Source organism: Olea europaea, chromosome 5 (genome assembly GCF_002742605.1).
Source record: "Olea europaea var. sylvestris chromosome 5, O_europaea_v1, whole genome shotgun sequence".
In the NCBI taxonomy this organism is placed as follows: domain Eukaryota; kingdom Viridiplantae; phylum Streptophyta; class Magnoliopsida; order Lamiales; family Oleaceae; genus Olea; species Olea europaea.
Genome location: NC_036241.1, coordinates 4835743 through 4849700, shown reverse-complemented (window position 1 = coordinate 4849700; position 13958 = coordinate 4835743). Strand labels below are relative to the sequence as shown.

The 13958-nt window shown below is 28.7% G+C and overlaps 1 protein-coding gene across 2 annotated transcripts; it reads right to left on the bottom strand.

The window, feature by feature from the left end:
- Nucleotides 1–9831: 9831 nt before the first annotated feature.
- LOC111394461 (golgin IMH1-like) lies at nucleotides 9832–13650 on the bottom strand. Of its 2 annotated transcripts, none has more exons than XM_023020296.1 (6): nucleotides 13197–13650; nucleotides 12998–13088; nucleotides 12712–12752; nucleotides 12120–12632; nucleotides 11306–11380; nucleotides 9832–10293 (listed from the first exon to the last, which is right to left on the bottom strand). In XM_023020296.1, exons 1-6 carry the CDS (start codon nucleotides 13347–13349, stop codon nucleotides 10177–10179), a joined length of 990 nt encoding a protein of 329 aa, XP_022876064.1. In that variant the 5' UTR covers nucleotides 13350–13650; the 3' UTR covers nucleotides 9832–10176. The 2 variants fall into 2 exon arrangements, with proteins under 2 accessions (XP_022876064.1, XP_022876063.1); XM_023020295.1 differs by having other exon boundaries at nucleotides 12712–12785; nucleotides 13197–13649.
- Between the last annotated feature and the right edge of the window lie 308 nt (nucleotides 13651–13958).

Sequence of the window (13958 nt, the reverse complement as noted above, 5' to 3'; positions counted from 1 at the left end):
TGACCATTTCATATAAGTAGGTATTATTACAAAAACTACTACTGATGAGATCAAATGTGATAATTAACTCTCGTAGTTGGTCGTTATCACTGACGATCATCTTTACTATTGTTCGCCACAACCATTTTATGTGATTCTGTAAATAATTACTACAATAAATAATTTCTTAATATATTAAATAACAAAATAATGCTACTCTTTTACAAGTCAATTTATCATCGAACATTGTCCAAAGCAAAATATCATGTTGACATCAAGAGTTTGAATTTCCCTTCTTATTGTCATTAATAAAGCTATATAAAAAATTAATCACAAGTTATACGGTTAATTAAAATAATGATTACTAAAATTTTGAGTAACTATGTTAATGATCTCTAAAGTAATTTTCTTATACTAATGTCATTGCTAAAAAAAATAACATAAACTCCATGCGACACTAAATGGCGTTATTTAATACGTCAAATCATCAAAACTCATTAAAAAAAACAAAACGTGAGTTTACTATATAATTTAAGTCAAAAAATAATACCAAAACTTTAATATTATTATTATTTTTTTTTTTCACTTAAACATGTATAATACCGAAGTTCCCAACTCCCTAGTTTTGTTGATTTGGAGTAATAAAGAACATTGATTGATGATACGTTGACACTTAATGGTGTTAAAGTAAAATTTAATTTTAACTTTTGGTAGAATAATCATCAGTGTAATAATTAGAAATTTGAGTTACTATTATCGTAAAAAATAACTTTAGTGATTATTGACATAATTACTTCAAACTTGAGTGACTACTGGTGCTATTAACACCAAGTTATAATATTTTTTTATAAATTACTAGTCATTGTCACATGCGTTGCACGAGTTTTGTATTTATTGTATTTTTATTATCGTCAAAATGGTAGATTTTTAAAAAGTTGTCGAAGATTCAAAGTGTTTGGTGAAATCCGATCGTTTGATTCATTACATTATCGTAGGATGTACGAAGATTTCTTTTTCGTTTTTTGTTTTTTCTCGTTTATTTTTCTTTCTTTTTTTAATTTGTTTTGTTCATATTATAAATAATTTTTTTCGATAAAATTCTTTTTAATTCTTTCCTCTTTATGATAAAACTTAATTTTTCCAATTTTAATTAAATAATATTTATATATTCTTTATTTAGTTTTGTAACTTTCTTTTGTTTAATTTGTTTATTATTATTATTATTATTATTATTATTATTATTATTATTATTATTATTATTATTATTATTATGAAAATTGTTTTACAATTTCTTTTTTCTTCACATTATAAATTATTTTTTGTTCGATTTAAAATTCTTTTAATTCTTTTAGTTTTATGATAAAACGTAAATTTTTCAATTTTAATTAAATAATATTTATTTTTAATTTTAATTTTTTCACTTTAATTAAAAAACTTTATAATAACTTTTTTGCCATTTCCTTTTTCTTTATCCATTTTTACTCGCATTTACAATACAAAACGATATTGTTTCCCTATGTTGAATGGCAAAACAACACTGTTTTATTCCATTAATATGATAAAGGATTGAATATATTATATATATAATTATAGAAAAATATTAGTTATTTAATTAATGATAAGTAAATCTTAATTAATGTATGTTATATTCACTCATTACCTTAATGTTTGAGATGAAATTTTAATTTTTTTGAAAAAAAAGGAAAAAATCAAGATAATAACTAAAATCGAGAGTCCAAATCTTAATGATTATCCTTATCAAATCCGTATTTAGATGGTATTCTATCTTGCAAAAATTCAAATGTTAGCATATTGAACAAAAAATAATGGAATAAAACATAATCTCAAAAAATTAAGCGAACCAAATTATAACTATCATTTCACATCAATACTAATAAAATGACCAAATGATTTGACAAATTATATAATATGAACAAAATAAATTAAAAAAATAAAAAAAATAGTTATAGAAAATTTCCAATTTCCTTTTTTATCTCTTTTTACCTACATTTACAGTACAAAACGATATCGTTTCACCATGTTGAATGGCAAAATGATGTTGTTTACTTCATTAATATGATAAAGGATTGAATATATCTTATATATAATTATAGAAAAATATTTAATTATTTAATTAATAATAATTAAATCTTGATCAATGTATGTTATATTTACTCCTTACCTTAATTTTGAGATGATTATTTTTCAAAAATGAAAAAAAAAATCAAGATAATGACTAAAATCGAGAATCATAATCTTAAATATTATCCTTCTCAACTCCGCATCTAGATGGTATTTCATCTTACAAAAATTCAAATGTTAAAACATTGATCAAGAAGTAATGGAATAAAGCATAATCTCAAAAAATTAAACGAACCAAATTGTAACTATCATTTTACACCAATACGAATAAAAAATAATAATAAATCAGTAACAAATTTAAGAACAAAAAAAATTACAGGCGAAAGTAAAAAAAACAAAAAAAATTATTATAAAGTGATGTAGTATGTGAAAATTGAGAGATGTTGCAATGAAGGTGATGGTTGCAGTCAAATGGCGTGTGAAAATCGATAAATAATTGAAGACAACATGACTTGTTTTTGCTCCCATGATTAAACAAAAAAAAAAAAAAAAAGATTTGCTACAGTATGATAAAATGGAAGAATGGAAAATAAAAATTGTAAGAACAAAATACTCAATTGAATGATAAATCACTAAATTTTCGTTGATTTATTTATTTATTTTTTAATAATTGAATGTCAATTTCACTCCTTATATTATTTCCAACCCAAATGATAAATATAAATTAAATATTTCACTACTTATATTAATTCTAAATCAAATGATAAATATTAATTAAATTGGTAATAAGGGTTTTGTTGAAGAAAATTAAAAACTATAATGAAAAAAATCAATTGAATGTTAGTCATTGAATTTTCGTGTATAATTTCTTTTTTTTTATTCATTAAATGTCCTCATTAATATATTAATGCAACCTTTAAAATATTTATAATCTCAACTAAATAATAACTTAATGGATAAATTATAATGTAAAGCATGAAAATTAAAAATTGCTCCGTTGAGGTAAAATAAAAACTCATTGCATGAATTATAATGTAAACCATGAAGATTAATAAATGTTTTATTGATGAAAAATAAAAATTGATTCGTTGGTGAAAAATAAAAATTATAAAACAAAATGGTCAATTGAATGGTAAGTCACTGATTTTTTTTTTTTTTTTTAAATATAATTGAATGTTAGTTTCATTACTTATATTAATTCCAATCCAACATGATAAATATCAATTAGATATTTTACTCCTTATACTAATTAAATTGGTATTCCAATTATGAGGGTACAGTGGACATATAGTTAAATATGTAGGGATAAATTTGGTATTTAAAAGTTTATCTATCATCCCCACTTTTAATATATTGTTGATATCACATTCCAATTGTATTGAGGGTTCTCAAGTTTTGCTTATTTTTGCACTTGCGTTCTCCACGTTTTTGGCAAAAAATCAAATAGGAGAAAGTAAAAAGGGCATATTTGATAAATAATAAATATAAAAGTTTAACAAAATATTCTTTAATACTTTGGACAAGTTATCATTAGAAATGCGATAGGCTAATCAATAAAGTTAAGGATCAAAATACGAAGAAAAAAATAGTTGGACATAACTGCAAAATTGAGCAAACATTTAAAATTTTTCGTTACGACTAAAATAGGATACAGTTAGCAAAAATTGTTGTATGAATATACTTATCCTTATTTAAAAGGTCTTCTTCATAGGATACTAAACTAAATGGACCTTAGTAATTGACAGAAAACTCCCCTAACCTTTGGCTTTACTCTGAAATATCACAATCCTTTCATTTAGGTGGAAAATCTCCCAATATGACATTTTTTTGGGAATACAATATTCTCTTCCATTTTGTCAATAAAGTCTTGTTAAATAACGAATATACCCTCTTATTTAAACAAATAAGGAATTAATTGCAATCGTAGTCTCAATTGTTTTTAAAAAAAAAATGCAAACGAGACCCAAATAAGTAATTAAAAAATTAAATGAAAGAATAAGTTATTTTTTTATATTTTATTTAAAAATTAAATTAAATAAATAAAATTTTCATAAAATTTTCACTATATTTTATTTCTTTTATTTATAATATTATTGATCAATAAGTTAATTTTTGTCTTCTATTTTATTTTCAATGAATTTATTATAATTATTATATATTATATATATGTAAATCAAATGAATGGCGACAATATCATCAATTATATTATCGACAATTATTAATTGGGCTAATCGTTTGTTAAGCGTTGACGTGCGATGGTAAGAGGGATGACGAAAGGAAAGGTGAAGGTAGAAAGACTATGGTCTCTTGACATTGTGATGAATGTCGAGATAAGCCACGTCTTTGGCAGAAAGTCCACATGGCCTTCGTTGCCACCCTTGATGCCTACATGGATCATTTTTAGGATTTAGAGTGTAACAGATGTTGAACTATGGTTGACTTTATTCTTAATGTTTTGATCATGAAAAACAAGTTAATCTTATTTTTAATAATTGAATTTGAGTCTTCAAAGCTACTATTGCAAAGTTGGTTGATTAAGGACAAAAATATCAATATCAAAAGACTCGCATTAGACATTTGATAAAAATCTAGATGGAAATCAAGCATTTAAGACAAATCATTTGAGAGAAAGAACTTCAATAGTCAAACATCAAATATACTAGATTAGATGTTTGTATTTACATGTAAAGATACAACGCTTCAATTTTTAGTAATGAATTATTAAAAGCTCAACGAATAAAATTTTATGTACAAAAACTTATTTCATAAAAACACTTACATAAAAATTATCAAACTTGGAACACATTTTACGATATTATTTACCTTGAAAAATAAAGTGAAAAACGTCCTTCAAAAGCCTATATGTTTCAAAACATTTAAGAAGGAAAAATCGGAGAAATTCTTTGGATACGGACGTCTAGTTCATCCAACAGTCACTTTTTTAGACGTCCTGAATTCTAATGCCCAATGGCTACCTTGATTATCCAGTTGAGAAAACGAACATCTGATTGCTTGTCCGATTACTCGGCTAACACTTGAACTTCATTCATTGCTATTCATTAAAATGCTAGCCTATTTCTATTTTAGTACTTAATCTGTTTATATCATTTATTAAGAAAGAAGATTCCAATTCTAAAATTATTCATCTTTAAATTTATGGGTCATATTGACGATTTAAGAATTTCAATATTGTATAAGAATCGGTTCTACTCGTTTGTAAGTAGGGCCATTAATGGATTAGATTTTGATCTGAATCGGATAAAATTAATAGAAGATGAATTTAAGATCTCAATTCGATAGCCCGATCGAGATTCGAATCCGATAGTTTGTTAACTAAATGAATCAAATATGTATCTAGGTCAATCTGATCCGATAATAATCCGATCTGATTTATTATAATAATAGATTTTTTTTATATTATCGCATAATTTATGACACCATTTTTTCCATTCTGAAAATTGTATTATACTTTACACGTAATTTTTAAATAATAAATAATAAATAATATCATATAATATTATAATATTTTTAATTGAAATTTTTGAAGAGATTTAATTTTTTATTAATTAAAATAAGATAAAATAACAATTAATTTATTGATTAGATTTACTATAGTAATTTGTTTTATAGTATAAAAAACTAATAATTAATATATCAAAAATAATTTACTTTATTTAAATTGATATTGTTTGTAATTAAAATCTTATTGAGACTATGATTTTTAATGAAAATAATAAAATAAACTAGTAAACACTTAGAATTGACAAATGATTGAGATTAGTATCCTACATTGAAAGATCACTAAATCAATGAAAGGGTGGAATCCTTTAAAAAGCTAGCATCCCTCATTGGAATATCACTAAAATATTTCAAGAAGAATCTCCTTTAGAAATGTGTTAAAAGAAGCACCACTTGGATTAAAAAAATTGATTCAGGTCTTTTAATATAATAAGTGAGCACATCAAGATAGTTTAAATATTTTTTAAAATATATAATTAATTTTAATCTTGTTGATGCTATGATTTTTGATGAAAAAATAAATAAAATTTTTATTTTTCTATATTTTTTCAATTTCGGATAGGGTTATCAGATCCGATATCCGATAATATAGCTAATCGAATATGGATTTAACATTCAAATATCTGTCGGATTATCAAATCAGATAACTATTCTTAATGGATTTGATCGGATTTGAGCATATACGATCCATTTACAGCCATAATTTAAGTCACATGAAATATTGTAAAGGTTTGGATTGTATCATAAGTCAATCAAATTTAATGAAAATGTTTTGTTCGTGACGGAGAGCTTGGTAATGGAATCATTTGTATATTCTCCTCCCTTTTATTTATTGCTTTCATATTTGTGTACTTTGATTAATAGATATATTTATTCCAAACTTATACATATATAGAAGAAATATTTAAAAAAAATAAAAATAAAAAATTGGAAAATCAATTCACCCTCTCTTGTTTATCTATTTTTGGACTTTTCAACTAGTAAAGGTGAATGACCATCGACATCTTATGTTGTAGCCTCATCTAATGCAAATTCTTATGCGCACATAAAATAATATTCACCCTCATCAATAGTGTGCAAACAATTGTCGGAAGACTCGTCTCACTAAAGTTGCACTTAATAAGTACAATCCAATCATTTAAGTCAACCTTCTTCTTGAAATCATGACCTAATTGTGTACAAAAGAACTATTCTGAATATCGAATTAAACTCCTAGTTCAGATAAAATGTACATAATGCATAGCAGATGATGAGGTGATAACAATTCATTTGCTATTTTAATTGTGTTTTTCGTCCAACATTTAATGAAATCTCGCTAGCCAATAATTTGTCAAAAAATTGTTAAACATTTCTATACACATTGTATGATTGTTGAATATTTACATGAATAGCTTTGGGGCTGTTCTCTTCGCATTTCAATTTTTAGTTTTAAATTTTGAATTCATTTTGGATTTTGTGTTTTGAGTGTCCATAAAAGCGGTTGCCATAGTGTTTAAGACATTAAACTTCATGCCGGTGAATACCAATTTATTTGAAAGATTTTTGTACTGTGTATATAAAAAAAAAAATCCTTTGCATTGAAAGTAGGTTGGCAAAATCGAACTCGTGACCATCTCAAAATTCGTAATTCTACCAACTGAGCTATCTTGCTATTGGCCAAAAAAAATAATAATAATAAAAATAAAAAAAGCGATATTTAATTGAAATTTTTTGTACTGTGCATATAAAAAGAAAATTCTTTTGTATTGAATTACGGTGAAACGGAATTAAACTCGTGACCTTCAGAAAATCTATAACTCAATCAACTGAGCTGTCCTACTATTGGCAAAAAAATCGCTTTTTCCGTATTTTGAAGTTTTGGCTTGATTTCTACTAAAAAGGGCCAAAACCACTAAAAGGCCGTTTTGCGTTTTTTTTTTTTTTTTTTTTTTTGCGTTTTCAAAAATTCATTAATGAAAATAGGTAAATAAACATGTTTTCACTATTTTTGAAAATTAAAAACTGAAAAATGGTCTGAAAACAACAAAGAGAACGGACCTTTAGCTATTGTCTCGTTATAGATTAGCAGTGTAAAAGAAATTTACCCATTGAAAAACTATAAATTTTTATCCTCAATCCTAACACGCGTAAACTATAGTACCTTATGATAAAAATTGAAGATAAAAAAAAAATAATAATAATAATAATAATAATAATAATAATAATAAATAGCTTCTAAGAAATATGTTGAATATCTGTGAGTTAAGCAATTAAGAGGGACATTGAAGGTTAGTTATGAAACCTTTTCAATCAAAACTTCTACTTGTGTACTTCATCAAGGAGGGACATTGATTGTCAATTATGAAAAACGTGCTCCAAATGCTTGACATTCACAAACAATACACAAATTTTATATATTTATAATTATAGCCAAATATCATTGAGATTTTCACAATTATTTGGGAATAAATCATGTTCTAGAATAAATGACACTAATATAATTAGCTATAGGTAAATAAAAGATGAACTCGAGAAAAAAATTTAGATAGAAAATCTCTATAAACCTCTCCTATTTTACAATTTCAGCCGTGAAAGTAAAATATAGCAAACATTAATACTATCGAAGTGTGTGTCATATTCGATACTTTAATTATGTTCAGCATTGTCGAGTTTATTATGCATTCAATGCACTAACTTGAAAAATTATTTCCAAGAAAAAGCTATCTGCTACTTTTTCATCAACTTGGCCAATGATTATTCCCCTTCTTATCTTCCTAGCTTCAGCAAATTTGGTCCTTTGATCAGCAGTAACTTTGTTAGTATCCAATGGTTGTGATGAATCCACCCCAAACGTCTCTTCAAAAGGGAAGTTCAAATCAGGGCAATTAATTTTTTTCTCTTATTTCTACCGTTCGATTTGCAGACGTAAGGATTTAAATTGAGGAATCAAATTGATTTCCTCACAAAGAAAAAAAAAATCGACGCATAAAGATATATGGAGTTATGATTATGAAGGGATTTGGAAGTTTTAAATTTTGTTCTTGAATCCTATCTGATTAATAAAGATATATGGAGTTATAGAGGGATTAAAAGACATATTTATTTCCTTGTACAAACAGGATCTTTGCCTATTTTCCAAAAGAATAATATTATGCAGTCCAATTGGAGTTGTAATCTCAATCTAGGTAGCACTTAACGATAGATTAAATGAAAAATAAAATTAAATGAATTATTTAATTCTACTTATCAATTAATGTTACTCAGATTGGGGTTGTAATTCCAATGGGACTAAATGATATTACTCTTTCCAAAATGTTGTTAATATTGGACACAATATATGATAAGTAAACTCAGTGAAATGCCTTATTTTAACCATATTTGTGTCAATTTCCTTCCTTCTTTTCATAACTGTCCAATTTAAGACAAAAAAATTAATATTGATAATAATCATTTTCTATTTATCTCATGTATGGTTCTGTAACACCGAAGGATCTCTAACTAGGCACCAGTTGAAGAATGAGCTGGCTACTCATAGGGAAAACCTTTGAAATTATTTTCATACTGAACCTTAAACATATAAATTTCGAATCGAAAACAAAGTAAAGGTGTCTATTAAGCCAAATCTAAAAAATCTAGACCCAACAATTAGTTAATCAGCTGTGTACTTCACTATACTTTTAATTTGCACATGAACAGACATAGACATGACTCACTTTGATTTAGGCATGTTTGGTCGATAGATAAAAGACAAGGATTACATGCTGGTTTTTAAGAATCGGCAAGGTGGTTTCCTTATTGAACGCATCTTTCTTTAGACACACGAGTATGTGTTCGAATACCATGCTTTGCCACAAGTGTTCGGCAGATGGGGTGTTCATCTGTTAAGCGTTGATGTGCAATGGTAGGAAGAACGACAAAAGGGGCGAGCGCAAAGGCAGATAGACCATGGTCTTCGCCTCACATTACGATGAAAGTGGGGATTATCCACGCATCTTTTGCAGAAAGTACACATGGCCTTCGTTGCCATGCTGGTGCCCACATGGAGCCTTTTTAGGATTTAGAGTGTAACAGGTTGCAAAAGAAAGATAACTGGTAAGGATGAAGGACCATCGACATCTTATGATGGAACCTCATCCTATGAAAATTCTCAAGCTCATCTGATGCAATAGGGGCCACCCCCCCCCCCCCCCCCCCCCCGGCCCCACACACACACACACAACAATATTTACCCTCGTTAGTAGCAGGCAAACAATTGCTAGATGACTCGTCTCATAAAAAGTTGTACTTGTAAGTAAAACAAAAAAGTACAATCCAATCATAACAACCTCCTTCAAATCATGACCTAATTGTGTACAAAACAACCATTCTGAATTTATGCATGATTAGCTTAGCTATTGGATCTCTCCAAATTAGCAGGGTAAAAGAGATTACCCGTTCGAAAACTAAAGATGTCATCCTCAATCCTAACACGTGTACATGGTATACACACACTGCCTAGCTATAAATTACAACACTATCGAAGAATCCTAAAATAAAAAATAAGCACATTGGTGATCAGAGTTGCACAAATATTTATGTACTGACAAGTTGACTGTCCAAACTAATGAGCACAAGAAGCTACACCACTAGTGGAGACGGATACTTCAATTTAGGAACTTTAAACGACGATGTGAATAATTTTGGAGTATCCAAGATGGTAATGACATCGGCTTTTCTCTTTGAACTATTGCTTTCCTGCACAACCCAATTTTTAAGTCAACAACGAATCTTGGAGACATACAAGTCATGATTTTTCACATTATTAATTGTGATAGGGTTAAAAGATTCTAGCATAAGATTTCTTCAATACACCCATCCCACTACCCCCATATTTTTGAAGTTACAATGTGTTTGGTTAAGCTTAACAAAAAGCAAACATACTTACTTTGACGAAGATTACACAAAATCCAAATAAAGTAATTTTAAGAAACCTCAAACTTGTCTATCAAAATAAGTTACTTAAAAAATAACCTTTTAAGCTTCACCATACTCTAATCCAAAATTCCTTACTAGTGTGAAAGAATACATGTATGTATACTGATAAATCTGTATCCATAGTCACCATCCACCCTTCAAGCCTTTTTTACACTATTTTGTGGTTACTAAGCAATAATCTGAGTATCAATGACACAATGCAGGTTCTAGATTTAGGGGAACTGGTAAAACTTGTAAACTGCATATTTTTTGTAACACAACTTTAACATGGATTGGATCTTGAAATTCAATCAAAAACATTAATGAAATTTGCAAAATATGATGGAGAACTAACTACCAAATCCTACTAATAAGTAGTACCAACATTTCCAAACCTATGCAACTGGGAAAAATTTATAATAGAAAGTAGTGCATAAATCAATTATCCTATTGTACAGTTAGGCCATATAAATGGCTTGTATTTTGAAAACAGTTTTTTGTTTATTAATTTTGTATCATAGATAACTGACATTCAAGTCCCTGAGGTTGTTCAGCCATGAAGGTCAGGATATTTCATTAATCTAGTTGCCTAAGACAGAATAGAAGAATAAGGTTTTCATGTCAGTGCAGATCTAACTGGGGAAATCCAGAGACAAAGAAGGTGAGATGCAAAGATGAGTGTTATCCATGTCTTTTAACATTCATTAGTGACTCAAAAACAAATGCATAATCATATTGATTTTACATGCATGAAATTGTGAGTGAAGAAATCAAGAGAGGGGAGAGAAGTGACCTTAGCAGTAGTCACTTGCTTCCTCAGAGCCTTTTCTCCAGTTGAGTTACGTGCTTTTTGCTTGTTATGAGTCAGCTGCAGATTTCTCAAACATAGATTTACATTAAAACATACACTCCACAAAATGTAATGATGAAAACATAAACCTGCTTATATAAATGTAAAATTCTCAAATCAGAATTGGTTCTTGCAGAAAGTACATGGAAATTTATAGGATTGCAAAAAGAAAATCCTAAATCAATTTCAATATAATAAAGAATTTTCCACAAACCAGAGTAAAATAGAAAGCCAGAGTTTATCAAGCCAATTTAACAAATCCACCCATCATAGCCTATTAAAATGCTAATTTTGACAGACTCTAAAATAAATATACATGAATTTAAAACAAGAAAATGGTAAACCATAGAATCTAATATCAAAGATCGACAAACCCATCATTAATAGAAAAATCAAGGATAGGTTCATCATCTTAACAATATGAATTTCAAGATGCATACAACTAATGTATTGTCCTCAAGTAAAAGTCACTTTTCTTATTATATACTCTGTAAATAATTAGAACAGCAAGATATTTTATGATGTTGCCCAGCAGCCAAGCAACACAGAATCTTGAACGAATTAATTTGTAGTGGAATCACCTAATAAGGCCGTTAGAACTAATATAGGTATAAGTTCCTACTGTTATAATCTACCATGCAACTGTATAACCAAGCTAGAGTCAAACTTCACAAGCAAGTTAAGGACAACCCTTGTCAATCAGAATAGTAACACTTGAAGTAAAAAAAGGCATGCCAAAGAATAACAAGATTATCACCTTTCCATGGTCTTTTGAAGAATCTAATTCTTTCTTCACCGTCACAGCCATTCCACTGCTATTCTTGCCTTTTACAGGGGAAGTTCCTGATTCCACCCTGCAGCGTTGTAATACAGGTGTTGCAGAAGTTGATCTGGACTTTAACAGCTTTATTTCCCTAGAAAGCCGTGAAATTTCTTCGTTCTTTTTTACTGTTTCAGATTTCAGCTTGGCAAAGTCAACTCTTAACTTTTCACTCGAAAACTGCAACTCCTCAGTTCTGCTCACAAGTGTCTGTATCTTCTCATTTGCACTTTCAACTTCAGCACGTTTCTCCCTCAATTGGTCGGTGAGATCGGTCTCCATTGTCTTATACTGGTTCCAAACGAAATTCTTCTCAGCTAACAAAGCAGAAACAGTGCAGTTCTTCTCTGCATTACTTTTTTTTATTTCACTTTTCAGCCTCTTAACCTCACTTTGCAGTGCCTTGTGTCGCTGGCGTTCTTCTTTATTGTTAATATCATTCATTATATCCTGCAAATCAGACAACAATTTCAAGACCCTGTAAAATGGAAAACTGCCAAGCATATCAACTAGATTGTACGGAACATACTTTGGGCTCGGAACATTTCTGAGAGAGATAGCCAACCCAGTCTATAAAGTCAGTTAATTCATTGTCAGCATTTTCTGCACTCCATAACACAAGTATAAAAAGGTAAAATTACAATGTCAAATGCTCGGGTAAGTTAAGAAAAAATGAAAAAATAATCTAGGCTTGGCCAATCTTATATTCATAAAAATTTCAGATCTCTTGCGGAAATTACCAAGAATTCTAAGAAAATTTAAAATTATCCGAAAAACAAGAAAAGTGAAAAAGCTTGAAGGGAAAAGAAGCCTACCAAATTTATGCTTGTAAAGGAAAGCCTCTCTCTCCTTCAAACCCAGAATCAATTCCTTTTTCAGCGAGTGAACATTTTGTTCCATCTTCATCTGAACCCAAAAATTCCCAAAATAACCCATAAATCCTCGAAACCCTAAATTAACTCGAAAAAAAAAAAATCACATTGCATACACAAACAAGAAAAGAACTAATCTCACCTCATGGATAACATCGTGCAGAGATTTGATTCTCTGTTCAAGAAATTGCCTTTCATTCTGTAGATTCTGTGACATTTTTACTAAAGCATTAAAAACTTTATTCCATTTTTTCTCGCGATCGGTTGATTCGCGGGCAGGTTTGCTTCTTGCCATTTCAAAGAATGAATAATACAAAAATAAAAGTGCTTTTCAGGCTATAAACAATAATACAGTGGAGATTTGGGGATTTCTGAGAGCAGAGAGAGGAGAGTATGATGAAAATGTAATTGAAGTTTGAAATGAAAGGGGGACTTCAACGGTCGAATTTGGTTTGTTTATAGGGCTCTCAAGATTGAAATTGGATCCAGTTTGTGTCATTCAAATTCCCATTTTCGGGTAGCTTTTTCCAACCCATTGGCCCGACACTTTTTGGAGCGTCTCTTGCCAGTTTTCTCCCGGGTCGAGTCGGATTTGTTCACTGAAAAAGTTATAAGGTGTGATTCGGGTTCAGGTTAAGCAAGCCGACAATTTTTTTTTTTTTTTTTAATTTTTATATTTATATTAAGCGATCTACAACACAGTATAGATTTACACAATATATATATATATATATATATATATATATAGAAGAAGAGTGAGAATGAGAACCGTGTTCTCTATGTCTATCCCGATTCTTGACTAACCAACGAATCAGGATGTAAGCAAGATATTTTGTTATCTCTATATTAGTGGGAGTAAACAAGATAATATTGGCCTAGACTAGAAGTGTTGGTACCTCTACTC

What these genes read in the sequence shown, in the direction of transcription:
- LOC111394461 (XM_023020295.1), bottom strand. Translation starts at nt 13,349, where the DNA reads ATGGCAAGAAGCAAACCTGCCCGCGAATCAACCGATCGCGAGAAAAAA. An exon ending in CCTTTACAAGCATAAATTTG is followed by an intron (nt 12,786 to 12,997) that starts GTAGGCTTCTTT and finishes TATGGAGTGCAG; the next exon opens with AAAATGCTGACAATGAATTA. An exon ending in AGAAATGTTCCGAGCCCAAA is followed by an intron (nt 12,633 to 12,711) that starts GTATGTTCCGTA and finishes TCTGATTTGCAG; the next exon opens with GATATAATGAATGATATTAA.